General features: G+C 56.8%; 1 protein-coding gene across 1 annotated transcript in view; it reads right to left on the bottom strand.

Annotated features, from left to right (window-relative positions):
- Positions 1-17,500, bottom strand: part of LOC148135297 (atrial natriuretic peptide receptor 1-like) — a 183,350-nt gene that overhangs the window by 51,536 nt on the left and 114,314 nt on the right. Inside the window, exons 14-15 of the mRNA XM_087985107.1 lie at positions 9,546-9,698; positions 6,249-6,420 (exon numbers count right to left, since the gene is read on the bottom strand). Coding sequence (XP_087841233.1) covers positions 6,249-6,420; positions 9,546-9,698 — 325 coding nt within the window. The remainder of the gene's footprint in view (positions 1-6,248; positions 6,421-9,545; positions 9,699-17,500) is intronic.

Below are 17,500 nucleotides of genomic sequence, written 5' to 3'. Positions count from 1 at the left end.
CCCAGGGAAAAGACTTTGCCTATTTACCCTATCCATGCCCCTCTTAATTTTGTAAACCTCTATAAGGTCACCCCTCAGCCTCCGACGCTCCAGGGAAAACAGCCCCAGCCTGTTCAGCCTCTCCCTGTAGCTCAAATCCTCCAACCCTGGCAACATCCTTGTAAATCTTTTCTGAACCCTTTCAAGTTTCACAACACCTTTCCAATAGGAAGGAGACCAGAATTGCACGCAATATTCCAACAGTGGCCTAACCAATGTCCTGTAGAGCCGCAACATGACATCCCAACTCCTGTACTCAATACTCTGACCAATAAAGGAAAGCATACCAAACGCCTCCTTCACTATCCTATCTATCTGCGACTCCACTTTCAAGGAGCTATGAACCTGCACTCCAAGGTCTCTTTGTTCAGCAACACTCCCTAGGACCTTACCATTAAGTGTATAAAGTCCTGCTAAGATTTGCTTTCCCAAAATGCAGCACCTCGCATTTATCTGAATTAAACTCCATCTGCCACTTCTCAGCCCATTGGCCCATCTGGTCCAGATCCTGTTGTAATCTGAGGTAACCCTCTTCGCTGTCCACTACACCTCCAATTTTGGTGTCATCTGCAAACTTACTAACCATACCTCTTATGCTCACATCCAAATCATTTATGTAAATGACAAAAAGTAGAGGATCCAGCACTGATCCTTGTGGCGCTCCACTGGTCACAGGCCTCCAGTCTGAAAAACAACCCTCCACCACCACCCTCTGTCTTCTACCTTTGAGCCAGTTCTGTATCCAAATGGCTAGTGCTCCCTGTATTCCATGCGATCTAACCTTGCTAACCAGTCTCCCATGGGGAACCTTGACGAACGCCTTACTGAAGTCCATATTGATCACATCGACTGCTCTGCCCTCATTAATCTTCTTTGTTACTTCTTCAAAAAAGTCAATCAAGTTTGTGAGACATGATTTCCCACGCACAAAGCCGTGTTGACTATCCCTAATCAGTCCTTGCCTTTCCAAATACATGTACATCCTGTCCCTCAGGATTCCCTCCAACAACTTGCCCACCACCGAGGTCAGGCTCACCGGTCTATAGTTCCCTGGTTTGCCCTTACCGCCCTTCTTAAACATTGGCACCACGTTAGCCAACCTCCAGTCTTCCGGCACCTCACCTGTGACTATCGATGATACAAATATCTCAGCAAGAGGCCCAGCAATCACTTCTCTAGCTTCCCACAGAGTTCTAGGGTACACCTGATCAGGTCCTGGGGATTTACCACCTTTATGCGTTTCAAGACATCCAGCACTTCCTCCTCTGCAATATGGGCATTTTGCAAGATGTCACCATCTATTTCCCTACAGTCTAGATCTTCCATGTCCTTTTCCACAGTAAACACTGATGCAAAATACTTGTTTAGTATCTCCCCCATCTCCTGCAGCTCCACACAAAGGCTGCCTTGCTGATCTTTGAGGGGCACTATTCTCTCCCTAGTTACCCTTTTGTCCTTAATATATTTGTAAAAACCCTTTGGATTCTCCTTAATTCTATTTGCCAAATCTATCTCATGTCCCTGTTTTGCCCTCCTGATTTCCCTCTTAAGTATACTCCTACTGCCTTTATACTCTTCTCAGGATTCACTCGATCTCTCCTGTCTATACCTGACATATGCTTCCTTCTTTTTCTTAACCAAACCCTCAATTTCTTTAGTCATCCAGCATTCCCTATACCTACCAGCCTTCCCTTTCAGCGTGACAGGAATATACTTTCTCTGGATTCTTGTTATCTCATTTCTGAAGGCTTCCCATTTTCCAGCCGTCCCTTTACCTGCGAACATCTGCCTCCAATCAGCTTTCAAAAGTTCTTGCCTAATACTGTCAAAATTGGCCTTTCTCCAATTTCGAACTTCAACTTTTAGATCTGGTCTGTCCTTTTCCATCACTATTTTAAAACGAATAGAATTATGGTCGCTGGCCCCAAAGTGCTCCCCCACTGACACCTCAGTCACCTGCCCTGCCTTATTTCCCAAGAGTAGGTCAAGTTTTGCACCTTCTCTAGTACATCCACATACTGAATCAGAAAATTGTCTTGTTCACACTTAACAAATTCCTCTCCATCTAAACGTTTAACGCTACGGCAGTCCCAGTCGATGTTTGGAAAGTTAAAATCCCCTACCATAACTACCCTATTATTCTTACAGATAGCTGAGATCTCCTTACAAGTTTGTTTCTCAATTTCCCTCTGACTATTAGGGGGTCTATAATACAATCCCAATAAGGTGATCATCCCTTTCTTATTTCTCAGTTCCACCCAAATAACTTCCCTGGATGTATTTCCGGGAATATCCTCCCTCAGCACAGCTGTAATGCTGTCTCTTATCAAAAACACCACTCCCCCTCCTCCCTTCCCTCCCTTTCTATCCTTCCTGTAGCATTTGTATCCTGGAACATTAAGCTGCCAATCCTGCCTATCCCTGAGCCATGTTTCCGTAATTGCTATGATATCCCAGTCCCATGTTCCTAACCATGCCCTGAGTTCATTTGCCTTCCCTGTTAGGTCCCTTGCATTGAAATAAATGCAGTTTAATTTATTAGTCCTACCTTGTCCCTGACTGTTTGACTCACTTCTGTTCTCAGCTGTACCTGTCTCAGATCGATCTCTTTCCTCACTATCTCCCTGAGTCCCACACCCCCACCTTACTAGTTTAAATCCTCCCAAGCAGTTCTAGCAAATTTCCCTGCCAGTATATTAGTCCCCTTCCAATTTAGGTGCAATCCGTCCTTCTTGTACAGGTCACTTCTACCCCAAAAGAGATTCCAATGATCCAAAAATGTGAATCCTCCCATACACCAGCTCCTCAGCCATGCATTCATCTGCTCTATCCTCCTATTCCTTTGGGTTTGTGTGTGTGTGGGTGTGAGTGTGTCTGTGTGTGTGTGTCTGTGTGGGTGGGTGTGTCTGTGTGTGTATCTGTCTGTCTGTGTGGGTGTGGGTGTCTGTGTGTGTTTGAGTGTGTCTGTGTGTGTGTCTGTCTCTGTGTGTGTGTCTGTCTGTGTGTGTTTGTCTGTGTCTGTATATGTGTGTATGTGTGAGTGTGGGTGTGTGTGTGTCTATGTGTGGGTGTGTGTGTCTGTGTGTGAGTGTGTGCGTGTGTCTGTGTGTGTGTCTGTCTCTGTCTGTGTGTGTCTGCCTGTGTGTGTTTGTCTGTGTCTGTATCTGTGTGTGTGTGTCTGTGTGTGTCTGTCTGTGTGTGTTTGTGTGTGTGGGTGTGAGTGTGGGTGTGTGAGTGTGTCTGTGTGTGGGTGTGTGTGTGGGTGTGTGCGTGGGTGTGAGCAGTGGTTCTCACATTCAGTGCGAACTCTCCCCCAGGCCCTGGCCGGGTTGAGCTGGGAGCAACCTCTGAGAGAGGTCCTGTCAGAGAAACCAGGGACTGGTTAACTGCAAGGTGGACAAAACTTTCCCCGAGGCCAGTCATCCACATTAACCATTAACCACATTAACCATTAACCACATTAACCATTAACCACATTAACCAAGCAGCTGCAGCAGGCTGAGACACGGAAAATAACCAATAGTGCAGATAGTATGGACATTGGTGAATGGTTTCCAAGGACTGAATGGGGGGGGCCAGGCACCAGCAATTTAAATACAGTCAGAGGGAAGACATTTGCATTTCAGTACTGCCTCTCTCATCCTCAAAAAACTGCCCAACAGCCAACGAAATCATTTCTGAGCTGCACTGACTTCACTTTGAAAGGAGATCGACAGCCAATGTCATATCAAAGCAAATCACAGAGACTCCACAGTGCACACAGAGGCCATTCGGCCCATCAGCTCCACTGTGACCCACCAAACAACATCACACCCAGAACTGCGGACAACAAGTTTCCAAAAGCAGCAACATCACCACTCCCTCAGCACTGACCCTCCGACAATGCCCACTCCCTCAGCACTGACCCTCCGACAGTGCCCACTCCCTCAGCACTGACCCTCCGACAGGGCCCACTCCCTCAGCACTGACCCTCCGACAGTGCCCACTCCCTCAGCACTGACCCTCCGACAGTGCCCACTCCCTCAGCACTGACCCCCCGACAGTGCGGCACTCCCTCAGCACTGACCCTCCGACAGTGCCCACTCCCTCAGCACTGATCCTCCGACAGGGCCCACTCCCTCAGCACTGACCCTCCGACAGGGCCCACTCCCTCAGCACTGACCCTCCGACAGCGCCCACTCCCTCAGCACTGATCCTCCGACAGGGCCCACTCCCTCAGCACTGACCCTCCGACAGGGCCCACTCCCTCAGCACTGACCCTCCGACAGGGCCCACTCCCTCAGCACTGATCCTCCAACAGTGCGGCACTCCCTCAGCACTGACCCTCCGACAGTGCCCACTCCCTCAGCACTGACCCTCCGACAGGGCCCACTCCCTCAGCACTGACCCTCCGACAGGGCCCACTCCCTCAGCACTGATCCTCCGACAGGGCCCACTCCCTCAGCACTGACCCTCCGACAGCGCCCACTCCCTCAGCACTGATCCTCCGACAGGGCCCACTCCCTCAGCACTGACCCTCCGACAGCGCCCACTCCCTCAGCACTGATCCTCCGACAGGGCCCACTCCCTCAGCACTGACCCTCCGACAGCGCCCACTCCCTCAGCACTGACCCTCCGACAGGGCCCACTCCCTCAGCACTGACCCTCCGACAGTGCCCACTCCCTCAGCACTGACCCTCCGACAGTGCCCACTCCCTCAGCACTGATCCTCCGACAGGGCCCACTCCCTCAGCACTGACCCTCCGACAGTGCCCACACCCTCAGCACTGATCCTCCGACAGGGCCCACTCCCTCAGCACTGACCCTCCGACAGTGCCCACTCACTCAGCACTGACCCTCCGACAGTGCCAACTCCCTCAGCACTGACCCTCCGACAGGGCCCACTCCCTCAGCACTGACCCTCCGACAGTGCCCACTCCCTCAGCACTGACCCTCCAACAGTGCCCACTCCCTCAGCACTGACCCTCCGACAGTGCGGCGCTCCCTCAGCACTGACCCTCCGACAGTGCCCACTCCCTCAGCACTGACCTGACCCTCCGACAGTGCCCACTCCCTCAGCACTGACCCTCTGACAGTGCCCACTCCCTCAGCACTGACCCTCCGACAGTGCCCACTCCCTCAGCACTGACCCTCCGACTGTGCGGCGCTCCCTCAGCACTGACCCTCCGACAGGGCCCACTCCCTCAGCACTGACCCTCTGACAGTGCCCACTCCCTCAGCACTGACCCTCCGACAGTGCGGCGCTCCCTCAGCACTGACCCTCCGACAGTGCCCACTCCCACAGCACTGACCTGACCCTCCGACAGTGCCCACTCCCTCAGCACTGACCCTCTGACAGTGCCCACTCCCTCAGCACTGACCCTCCGACAGTGCCCACTCCCTCAGCACTGACCCTCCGACAGTGCGGCGCTCCCTCAGCACTGACCCTCCGACAGGGCCCACTCCCTCAGCACTGACCTGACCCTCCGACAGTGCCCACTCCCTCAGCACTGACCCTCTGACAATGTGGCACTCCCTCAGCACTGACACTCCGACAGTGCGGCTTTCCCTCAGCATTGACCCTCCGACAGTGCCCACTCCCTCAGCACTGACCCTCTGACAGTGCGGCACACCCTCAGCACTGACCCTTCAACAGTGCGGCACTCCCTCAGCACTGACCCTTCAACAGTGCGGCACTCCCTCAGCACTGACCCTCCGACAGTACCCACTCCCTCAGCACTGACCCTCCGACAGTGCCCACTCCCTCAGTGCTGACCCTCCGACAGTGCGGCACTCCCTCAGCACTGACCCTCCGACAGTGCCCACTCCCTCAGCACTGACCCTCCGACAGTGCCCACTCCCTCAGCACTGACCCTTCGACAGTGCGGCACTCCCTCAGCACTGACCCTCCGACAGTGCGGCACTCCCTCAGCACTGACCCTCCGACAGGGCCCGTTCCCTCAGCACTGACCCTCCGACAGTGCGGCCCCTTTAGAACGGACTCAGTCCCTGCCCTGACTGTGTCAGATGCCCGTCCTCCCACCCTTGGGTGGGCTCTTCCAGAACGAAGCCCTGGGGGGGGATCCTCGAAGGAGCAGGTAGGCCCTTGCTGGTGGGGAATCTTTGATCAGCTGCAGTGGTGCACTGATGGCAACGTCTGGGTCAGGCCGTGGGGTAGAGGGTACTCAGGGACGCTGGGTTCATAAGGCGCCCGCGCTCTGCTGCCTTACCTGTTGAACTTGCGCACGAGGACCTTGATCTGATTGAAGTCGGGTCTCTCGAGCACATCTTCAGCCCAGCATCTCTGCATCAGGGCACTGAGCTCTGCCACACCCTGGCTGCACAGGCCAGGGCTAGGCCGGAGCTGGGGACTCTGGACACGCACCACATTCTCGACAATCTCTGAGGGAGAGATTTCACACAACGATCGTCAGTGGCATGGAGGGTCACCCACCGCAATATACACTTACCGTGTGCTCAGGACTGGGGCATGGGGGGGCATATGGGGGGCATGGGGGGCATGGGGGAGCACCGCTCAGACTCATTGTCCCTCACCTCACACACACCGTATCCCAGTGAGGGTCAGTGTGTGTGTGGGACCCCGTACCCCAGTGACGGTCAGTGTGTGTGTGGGACTGTACCCCAGTGAGGGTCAGTGTGTGTGTGGGACCCCATACCACAGTGAGGGTCAGTGTGTGTGTGGGACCCTGTACCCCAGTGAGGGTCAGTGTGTGTGTGGGACTGTACCCCAGTGAGAGTCAGTGTGTGTGGGACCCTGTACCCCAGTGAGAGTCAGTGTGTGTGTGGGACCCCGTACCCCAGTGAGAGTCAGTGTGTGTGGGACCCCGTACCCCAGTGAGAGTCAGTGTGTGTGTGGGACCCTTTACCCCAGTGAGAGTCAGTGTGTGTGTGGGACCCCATACCCCAGTGAGAGTCAGTGTGTGTGTGGGACCCTGTACCCAGTGAGAGTCAGTGTGTGTGTGGGACCCCGTACCCCAGTGAGAGTCAGTGTGTGTGTGGGACCCCGTACCCCAGTGAGAGTCAGTGTGTGTGTGGGACCCCGTACCCCAGTGAGAGTCAGTGTGTGTGTGGGACCCCGTACCCCAGTGAGAGTCAGTGTGTGTGTGGGACCCCGTACCCCAGTGAGAGTCAGTGTGTGTGTGGGACCCCGTACCCCAGTGAGAGTCAGTGTGTGTGTGGGACCCTGTACCCAGTGAGAGTCAGTGTGTGTGTGGGACCCCGTACCCCAGTGAGAGTCAGTGTGTGTGTGGGACCCCGTACCCCAGTGAGAGTCAGTGTGTGTGTGGGACCCTGTACCCCAGTGAGAGTCAGTGTGTGTGTGGGACTGTACCCCAGTGAGAGTCAGTGTGTGTGTGGGACCCTGTACCCCAGTGAGAGTCAGTGTGTGTGGGACCCTGTACCCCAGTGAGAGTCAGTGTGTGTGTGGGACTGTACCCCAGTGAGAGTCAGTGTGTGTGTGGGACCCTGTACCCCAGTGAGGGTCAGTGCGTGTGTGGGACCCTGTACCCCAGTGAGAGTCAGTGTGTGTGTGAGGGACCCCGTATCCCAGTGAGGGTCAGTGTGTGTGTGGGACCCCGTACCCCAGTGAGAGTCAGTGTGTGTGTGGGACCCTGTACCCCAGTGAGAGTCAGTGTGTGTGTGGGACCCCGTACCCCAGTGAGAGTCAGTGTGTGTGTGGGACCCCGTACCCCAGTGAGAGTCAGTGTGTGTGTGGGACCCTGTACCCAGTGAGAGTCAGTGTGTGTGTGGGACCCCGTACCCCAGTGAGAGTCAGTGTGTGTGTGGGACCCTGTACCCCAGTGAGGGTCAGTGTGTGTATGGGACCCCGTACCCCAGTGAGAGTCAGTGTGTGTGTGGGACCCTGTACCCCAATGAGGGTCAGTGTGTGTGAGAGACCCCGTACCCCAGTGAGAGTCAGTGTGTGTGTGTGGGACCCTGTACCCCAGTGAGGGTCAGTGTGTGTGTGGGACCCTGTACCCCAATGAGGGTCAGTGTGTGTGAGAGACCCCGTACCCCAGTGAGGGTCAGTGTGTGTGTGGGACCCTGTACCCCAGTGAGTGTCAGTGTGTGTGAGAGACCCCGTACCCCAGTGAGAGTCAGTGTGTGTGTGGGACCCTGTACCCCAGTGAGAGTCAGTGTGTGTGTGGGACCCTGTACCCCAGTGAGAGTCAGTGTGTGTGTGGGACCCCGTACCCCAGTGAGAGTCAGTGTGTGTGTGGGACCCCGTACCCCAGTGAGAGTCAGTGTGTGTATGGGACCCCATACCCCAGTGAGAGTCAGTGTGTGTGTGGGACCCTTTACCCCAGTGAGAGTCAGTATGTGTGAGAGACCCCGTACCCCAGTGAGGGTCAGTGTGTGTGTGGGACCCTGTACCCCAGTGAGAGTCAGTGTGTGTGTTGGACCCACGTACCCCAGTGAGAGTCAGTGTGTGTGTGGGACCCCGTACCCCCGTGAGAGTCAGTGCGTGTGTGGGACCCCATACCCCAGTGTGGGTCAGAGTGTGTGTGGGTCCCCGTACCCCAGTGAGGGTCAGTGTGTGGGACCCCGTACCCCAGTGAGGGTCAGTGTGTGGGACCCCGTACCCCAGTGAGGGTCAGTGTGTGTGTGGGACCCCATACCCCAGTGAGAGTCAGTGTGTGTGGTGGGACCCTGTACCCCAGTGAGAGTCAGTGTGTGTGTGGGACCCCGTACCCCAGTGAGAGTCTGTGTGTGTGTGGGACCCTGTACCCCAGTGAGAGTCAGTGTGTGTGTGGGACCCCGTACCCCAGTGAAGGTCAGTGTGTGTGTGGGACCCTGTACCCCAGTGAGAGTCAGTGTGTGTGTGGGACTGTACCCCAGTGAGAGTCAGTGTGTGTGTGGGACCCTGTACCCCAGTGAGAGTCAGTGTGTGTGTGGGACTGTACCCCAGTGAGAGTCAGTGTGAGTGTGGGACCCCGTACCCCAGTGAGAGTCAGTGTGTGTGTGGGACCCTTTACCCCGTGAGAGTCAGTGTGTGTGTGGGACCCTGTACCCCAGTGAGGGTCAGTGTGTGTGTGGGACCCCATACCCCAGTGAGAGTCAGTGGGTGTGTGGGACCCTTTACCCCCGTGAGAGTCAGTGTGTGTGTGGGACCCTGTACCCCAGTGAGGGTCAGTGTGTGTGTGGGACCCCATACCCCAGTGAGAGTCAGTGGGTGTGTGGGACCCTGTACCCCAGTGAGAGTCAGTGTGTGTGTGGGACTGTACCCCAGTGAGAGTCAGTGTGTGTGTGGGACCCCGTACCCCAGTGAGAGTCAGTGTGTGTGTGGGACCCTGTACCCCAGTGAGAGTCAGTGTGTGTGTGGGACCCCATACCCCAGTGAGAGTCAGTGTGTGTGTGGGACCCTGTACCCCAGTGAGAGTCAGTGTGTGTGTGGGACCCTGTACCCCAGTGAGAGTCAGTGTGTGTGTGGGACCCCATACCCCAGTGAGAGTCAGTGTGTGTGTGGGACCCCGTACCCCAGCGCACCCAGTAACACTGGGCCTTACCTCTGGGACTGAGGTCTCTCCCCTCGATGTAGAAGGGGCCATTCCTCAATGCTATCTCCTGCAGGATGATCCCAAAGCTGTACACGTCTCCTTTCTGAGTGCCTGCCGATGGGCTGGTCAGCCTCAGGATCTCCGGGGCTGTCCACAGTTTCTCTGTCACATGAAACAGCACGGAGCTCAAAGCCAGGGTCAGTCAGCACGGTCCCACACACCCACACACTCACTCACACACACACACACACACCCCCACACACCACACACACCGACACACATCCCTCCAAACACACACACCCCACTCACACCCACACACCACACACACACACACACACTCCCCACACACACACTCCCCACACACACACCCACACACACCCACACACACACCCCACACAAACACATACACACACCCCACACACACACTCCCCACACACACACCCACACACACCCACACACACACCCCACACACACACATACACACACCCCACACACACACTCCCCACACACACACACATCCACACACACACACACTCCCTCACACACACACCCACACGCACACCCACACACACACCCACACAAACACACACACACACTCCCTCACACACACATTCCCTCACACACACACACTCACACACTCCCCACACACACACTCCCTCACACACACACCCACGCACACACACACCCACGCACACACACATACACACACACACACACGCTCCCTCACACACACCACACACACCCACACACACCACACACACTCCCTCACACCCACACACACACACACACCCCACACACACTCCCTCACACAAACACACACACACACCCCACACACACTCCCTCACACACACCACACACACCCACGCACACACACGCACCCACACACACACACACACACCACACACACACCCTCACACACACACACCCACACACACACACCCCACACACACTCCCTCACACAAACACACACACACACCCCACACACACTCCCTCACACACACCACACACACCCACGCACACACACTCCCTCACACACACCCACACACACATCCCACACACACCCACACACACACACCCCACACCCACCCACACACCCACACACACACACACTCACACACACACACACACATCCCACACACACCTACACACATCCCCCCCACACACACACCCACCCACTCCCTCACACACTCCCTCACACACACCCATACACACACTCACACACACCCACACCCACACCCCCACACACACTCCCTCACACCCTCCCCACACACACCCACACACAAACTCACACACACCCTCCCCACACACACCCCACACACACTCCCTCACACACACCCACACACACTCCCTCACACACACCCTCACACAAAACCACACACACACCCACATAAACAGACACACACTCCCTCACACACACACCCCACACACACCCACACACACACTCCCACACACACACCCCACACACACTCCCTCACACACACCCACACACACTCCCTCACACACACCCACACACACACGCCCCCTCACACACACACACCCACACACACACTCCCTCACACACACCCACACACGCACACACAAACCCCCCCCCCCACACACTGCCTCACACACACACGCTCACACACACACCCCACACACACTCCCTCACACACACCCACACACACAGACAGACCCTTACACACATCCACACACACACTCCCTCACACACACCACACCCCACACACACTCCCTCACACACACCTGCACACACTCCCTCACACACACCCACACACACACACAAACCCCCCCCCACATACACACTCTGCCTCACACACACACAGACACACCCACACACACACCCCACACACACTCCCTCACACACACACCCACACACACAGACACACCCTTACAGACATCCACACACACACTCCCTCACACACACCATACCCCACACACACTCCCTCACACACACCTACACACACTCCCTCACACACACCCACACAAACCCCCCCACACACACACACTCTACCTCACACACACACACACACACACCCATACACACACTCCCTCACACACACCCACACACACACACACAAACCCCCCCCACATACACTCCCTCACACACACCCACACACACAGACACACCCTTACACACATCCACACACACACTCCCTCACACACACCACACCCCACACACACTCCCTCACACACACCCCACACACACTCCCTCACACACACCCACACACACAGACACACCGTTACACACATACCCCAAACACACTCCCTCACACACACCCACACACGCACCCTCACACACACACAAACCTTCACACATACACACACCCCACACACACCCTCACACACACACCCTCACACATATTCCTTCACACACACTCCCTCACACACACCCACACATACACCAACACACACACCCTCACACACACACACACACACACCCCACACACACTCACACACCCACACACCCCTCACACACACACCCTCACACACACACACCCACACACACACCCTTACACACACCCACATACACACACACACACCCCACATACACACACCCTCACACACACACACACACACATACACACACCCACACACACGCGCCACACACACACACACCCTCACACACACTCACACCTTCACACACACCCACACACACACACAAACCCCACATACACACACCCTCACACACACACACACACATACACACACCCACACACACGCGCCACACACACGCGCCACACACACACACACCCTCACAAACACACACACCCTCACACACACCCACACGCCCACACACACACCCCACCCACACTCCCTCACACACACCCACACACACAGACACACCCTTACACACATCCACACACACACTCCCACACACACACACACCCCACACACACTCCCTCACACACACCTACACACACTCCCTCACACACCCACACACACACACACACACACCCACACACACACACACTCCCTCACACACCCACACACACCCACACACACACCCACACACACACACACACTCCCTCACACACACACCCTCACACACACACCCAACACACACACCCTCACACACACAAACCCGCACACACACACACACCCCACACACACCCACACACACACACACACACATTCCCTCACACGCACCCTCACACACACACACACACACTCCCTCACACACACACCCTCACACACACACCCAACACACACACCCTCACACACACACACACACACTCCCTCACACACACACCCTCACACACACACCCAACACACGCACCCTCACACACACACACACACTCCCTCACACACACACCCTCACACACACACCCAACACACACACCCTCACACACACAAACCCGCACACACACACACACACCCCACACACACCCACACACACACACACACATTCCCTCACACGCACCCTCACACACACACACACACACACCCTCACACACACACCCAACACACACACCCTCACACACACACACACACTCCCTCACACACACACCCTTACACACACACCCAACACACGCACCCTCACACACACACACACACTCCCTCACACACACACCCTCACACACACACCCAACACACACACCCTCACACACACAAACCCACACACACACACACACCCACACACACACCCTCACACACACACCCTCACACACACACACACACACATGCATACTCCTTCACACACACTCCCTCACACACACACACACCCTCACACACACACCCTCACACACACACCCTCACACACACCCACATCCACACACACCCTCACACACACACCCTCACACACACACCCTCACACACACCCACATCCACACACACCCTCACACACACACCCTCACACACACCCACATCCACACACACAGCCACACACCCTCACACGCACACCCTCACACACACCCACATCCACACACACCCTCACACACACACCCTCACACACACCCACATCCACACACACAGCCACACACCCTCACACACACACCCACACACACAGACACACCCTTACAGACATCCACACACACACTCCCTCACACACACCATACCCCACACACACTCCCTCACACACACCTACACACACTCCCTCACACACACCCACACAAACCCCCCCCACACACACACTCTACCTCACACACACACACACACACACCCATACACACACTCCCTCACACACACCCACACACACACACACACAAACGCCCCCCACATACACTCCCTCACACACACCCACACACACAGACACACCCTTACACACATCCACACACACACTCCCTCACACACACCACACCCCACACACACTCCCTCACACACACCCCACACACACTCCCTCACACACACCCACACACACAGACACACCGTTACACACATACCCCAAACACACTCCCTCACACACACCCACACACGCACCCTCACACACACACACACCTTCAAACATACACACACCCCACACACACCCTCACACACACACCCTCACACACACACACACCCTCACACATATTCCTTCACACACACTCCCTCACACACACCCACACATACACCAACACACACACCCTCACACACACACACACACACACTCACACACCCACACACCCCTCACACACACACTCTCACACACACACACCCACACACACACCCTTACACACACCCACATACACACACACACACCCCACATACACACACCCTCACACACACACACACACACATACACACACCCACACACACGCGCCACACACACACACACCCTCACACACACTCACACCTTCACACACACCCACACACACACACAAACCCCACATACACACACCCTCACACACACACACATACACACACCCACACACACGCGCCACACACACGCGCCACACACACACACACCCTCACAAACACACACACCCTCACACACACCCACACGCCCACACACACACCCCACCCACACTCCCTCACACACACCCACCCCACACACACTCCCTCACACACACCTACACACACTCCCTCACACACCCACACACTCCCACACACACACCCACACACACACACACACTCCCTCACACACCCACACACACCCACACACACACCCACACACACACACACACTCCCTCACACACACACCCTCACACACACACCCAACACACACACCCTCACACACACAAACCCGCACACACACACACACCCCACACACACCCACACACACACACATTCCCTCACACGCACCCTCACACACACACACACACACTCCCTCACACACACACCCTCACACACACACCCAACACACACACCCTCACACACACACACACACACTCCCTCACACACACCCTCACACACACACCCAACACACGCACCCTCACACACACACACACACACTCCCTCACACACACACCCTCACACACACACCCAACACACACACCCTCACACACACACACACACACTCCCTCACACACACCCTCACACACACACCCAACACACACACCCTCACACACACAAACCCGCACACACACACACACACCCCACACACACCCACACACACACACACATTCCCTCACACGCACCCTCACACACACACACACACTCCCTCACACACACACCCTCACACACACACCCAACACACACACCCTCACACACACACACACACACTCCCTCACACACACACCCTCACACACACACCCAACACACGCACCCTCACACACACACACACACTCCCTCACACACACACCCTCACACACACACCCAACACACACACAAACCCACACACACACACACACCCACACACACACCCTCACACACACACCCTCACACACACACACACACATGCATACTCCTTCACACACACTCCCTCACACACACACACACCCTCACACACACACCCTCACACACACACCCTCACACACACCCACATCCACACACACCCTCACACACACACCCTCACACACACACCCTCACACACACCCACATCCACACACACCCTCACACACACACCCTCACACACACACCCTCACACACACCCACATCCACACACACCCTCACACACACACCCTCACACACACCCACATCCACACACACAGCCACACACCCTCACACACACACCCTCACGCACACCCACATCCACACACACCCTCACACACACACCCTCACACACACACCCTCACACACACCCACATCCACACACACAGCCACACACACTCACACACACACCCTCACACACACCCACATCCACACACACACCCTCACACACACACCCTCACACACACACCCTCACACACACCCACATCCACACACACAGCCACACACCCCCTCACACACACACATACCCACACCCACACACACCCCACATACACACACCCTCACACACACACACATACACACACCCACACACGCGCGCCACACACACACCCACACACACACAGCCACGCGCACACTCACACACACCCCCCCACGCGTGCACACACACCCGCACGCACACACACACACCCACACAAACACACACACACCCACACACAGACGCACACACAGACAAACACACAGTCACACACTGACACACCCACACGCACACTGACACACACAGACACACACACAGAGACACACTTACACACACATACACACACATAGACACATCCAGACACACACAGACACACACACATGTACACACACACATCCCACCTACACACACAGAGACACACACAAAGACACACACACACAGAAACACACAGACACACATATTCTGCCCCCCACTCCCTGTGGGGGCGAGTCCCCCATTCTCCCCCCACTCCCCGTGGGAGCGAATCCCCCATTCTCCCCCCACTCCCCCTGGAAGCGAGTCCCCCATTCTCCCCCCACTCCCCGTGGGAGCGAGTCCCCCATTCTCCCCCCACTCCCCCTGGAAGCGAGTCCCCCATTCTCCCCTCACTCCCCGTGGGAGCGAGTCCCCCATTCTCCCCCCACCCCCCACTCCCCGTGGGAGCGAGTCCCCCATTCTCCCCCCACTCCCCGTGGGAGCGAGTCCCCCATTCTCCCCCCACCCCCCACTCCCAGTGGGAGCGAGTCCCCCATTCTCCCCCCACCCACACTCCCCGTGGGAGCGAGTCCCCCATTCTCCCCCCACTCCCCGTGGAAGAGAGATCCCCCATTCTCCCCCCACTCCCTGTGGGAGCGAGTCCCCCATTCTCCCCCCACTCCCCGTGGAAGAGAGATCCCCCATTCTCCCCCCACTCCCCGTGGGAGCGAGTCCCCCATTCACCCCCCACTCCCCGTGGGAGCGAGTCCCCCATTCTCCCCCCACTCCCCGTGGGAGCGAGTCCCCCATTCTCCCCCCACTCCCCGTGGGAGCGAGTCCCCCATTCTCCCCCACTCCCCGTGGGAGCGAGTCCCCCATTCTCCCCGTGGGAGCGAGTCCCCCATTCTCCCCCACTCCCCGTGGGAGCGAGTCCCCCATTCTCCCCGTGGGAGCGAGTCCCCCATTCTCCCCCCACTCCCCGTGGGAGCGAGTCCCCCATTCACCCCCCACCCCCCGTGGGAGCGAGTCCCCCATTCTCCCCCCACTCCCCGTGGGAGCGAGTCCCCCATTCTCCCCCCACTCCCCGTGGGAGCGAGTCCTCCATTCACCCCCCACTCCCCGTGGGAGCGAGTCCCCCATTCTCCCCCCACTCCCCGTGGGAGCGAGTCCCCCATTCTCCCCCCACTCCCCGTGGGAGCGAGTCCTCCATTCACCCCCCACTCCCCGTGGGAGCGAGTCCCCCATTCTCCCCCCACTCCCCGTGGGAGCGAGTCCTCCATTCACCCCCCACTCCCCGTGGGAGCGAGTCCCCCATTCTCCCCCCACTCCCCGTGGGAGCGAGTCCTCCATTCACCCCCCACTCCCCGTGGGAGCGAGTCCCCCATTCTCCCCCACTCCCCGTGGGAGCGAGTCCCCATTCACCCCCCACTCCCCGTGGGAGCGACTCCCCCATTCACCCCCCACTCCCCGTGGG

Source organism: Chiloscyllium plagiosum, unplaced genomic scaffold, assembly GCF_037043375.1.
Source record: "Chiloscyllium plagiosum isolate Xiang-an unplaced genomic scaffold, Cpla_swu_hap1 HiC_scaffold_50, whole genome shotgun sequence".
In the NCBI taxonomy this organism is placed as follows: Eukaryota; Metazoa; Chordata; class Chondrichthyes; order Orectolobiformes; family Hemiscylliidae; genus Chiloscyllium; species Chiloscyllium plagiosum.
This window is presented reverse-complemented; position numbering and strand designations above follow the sequence as displayed.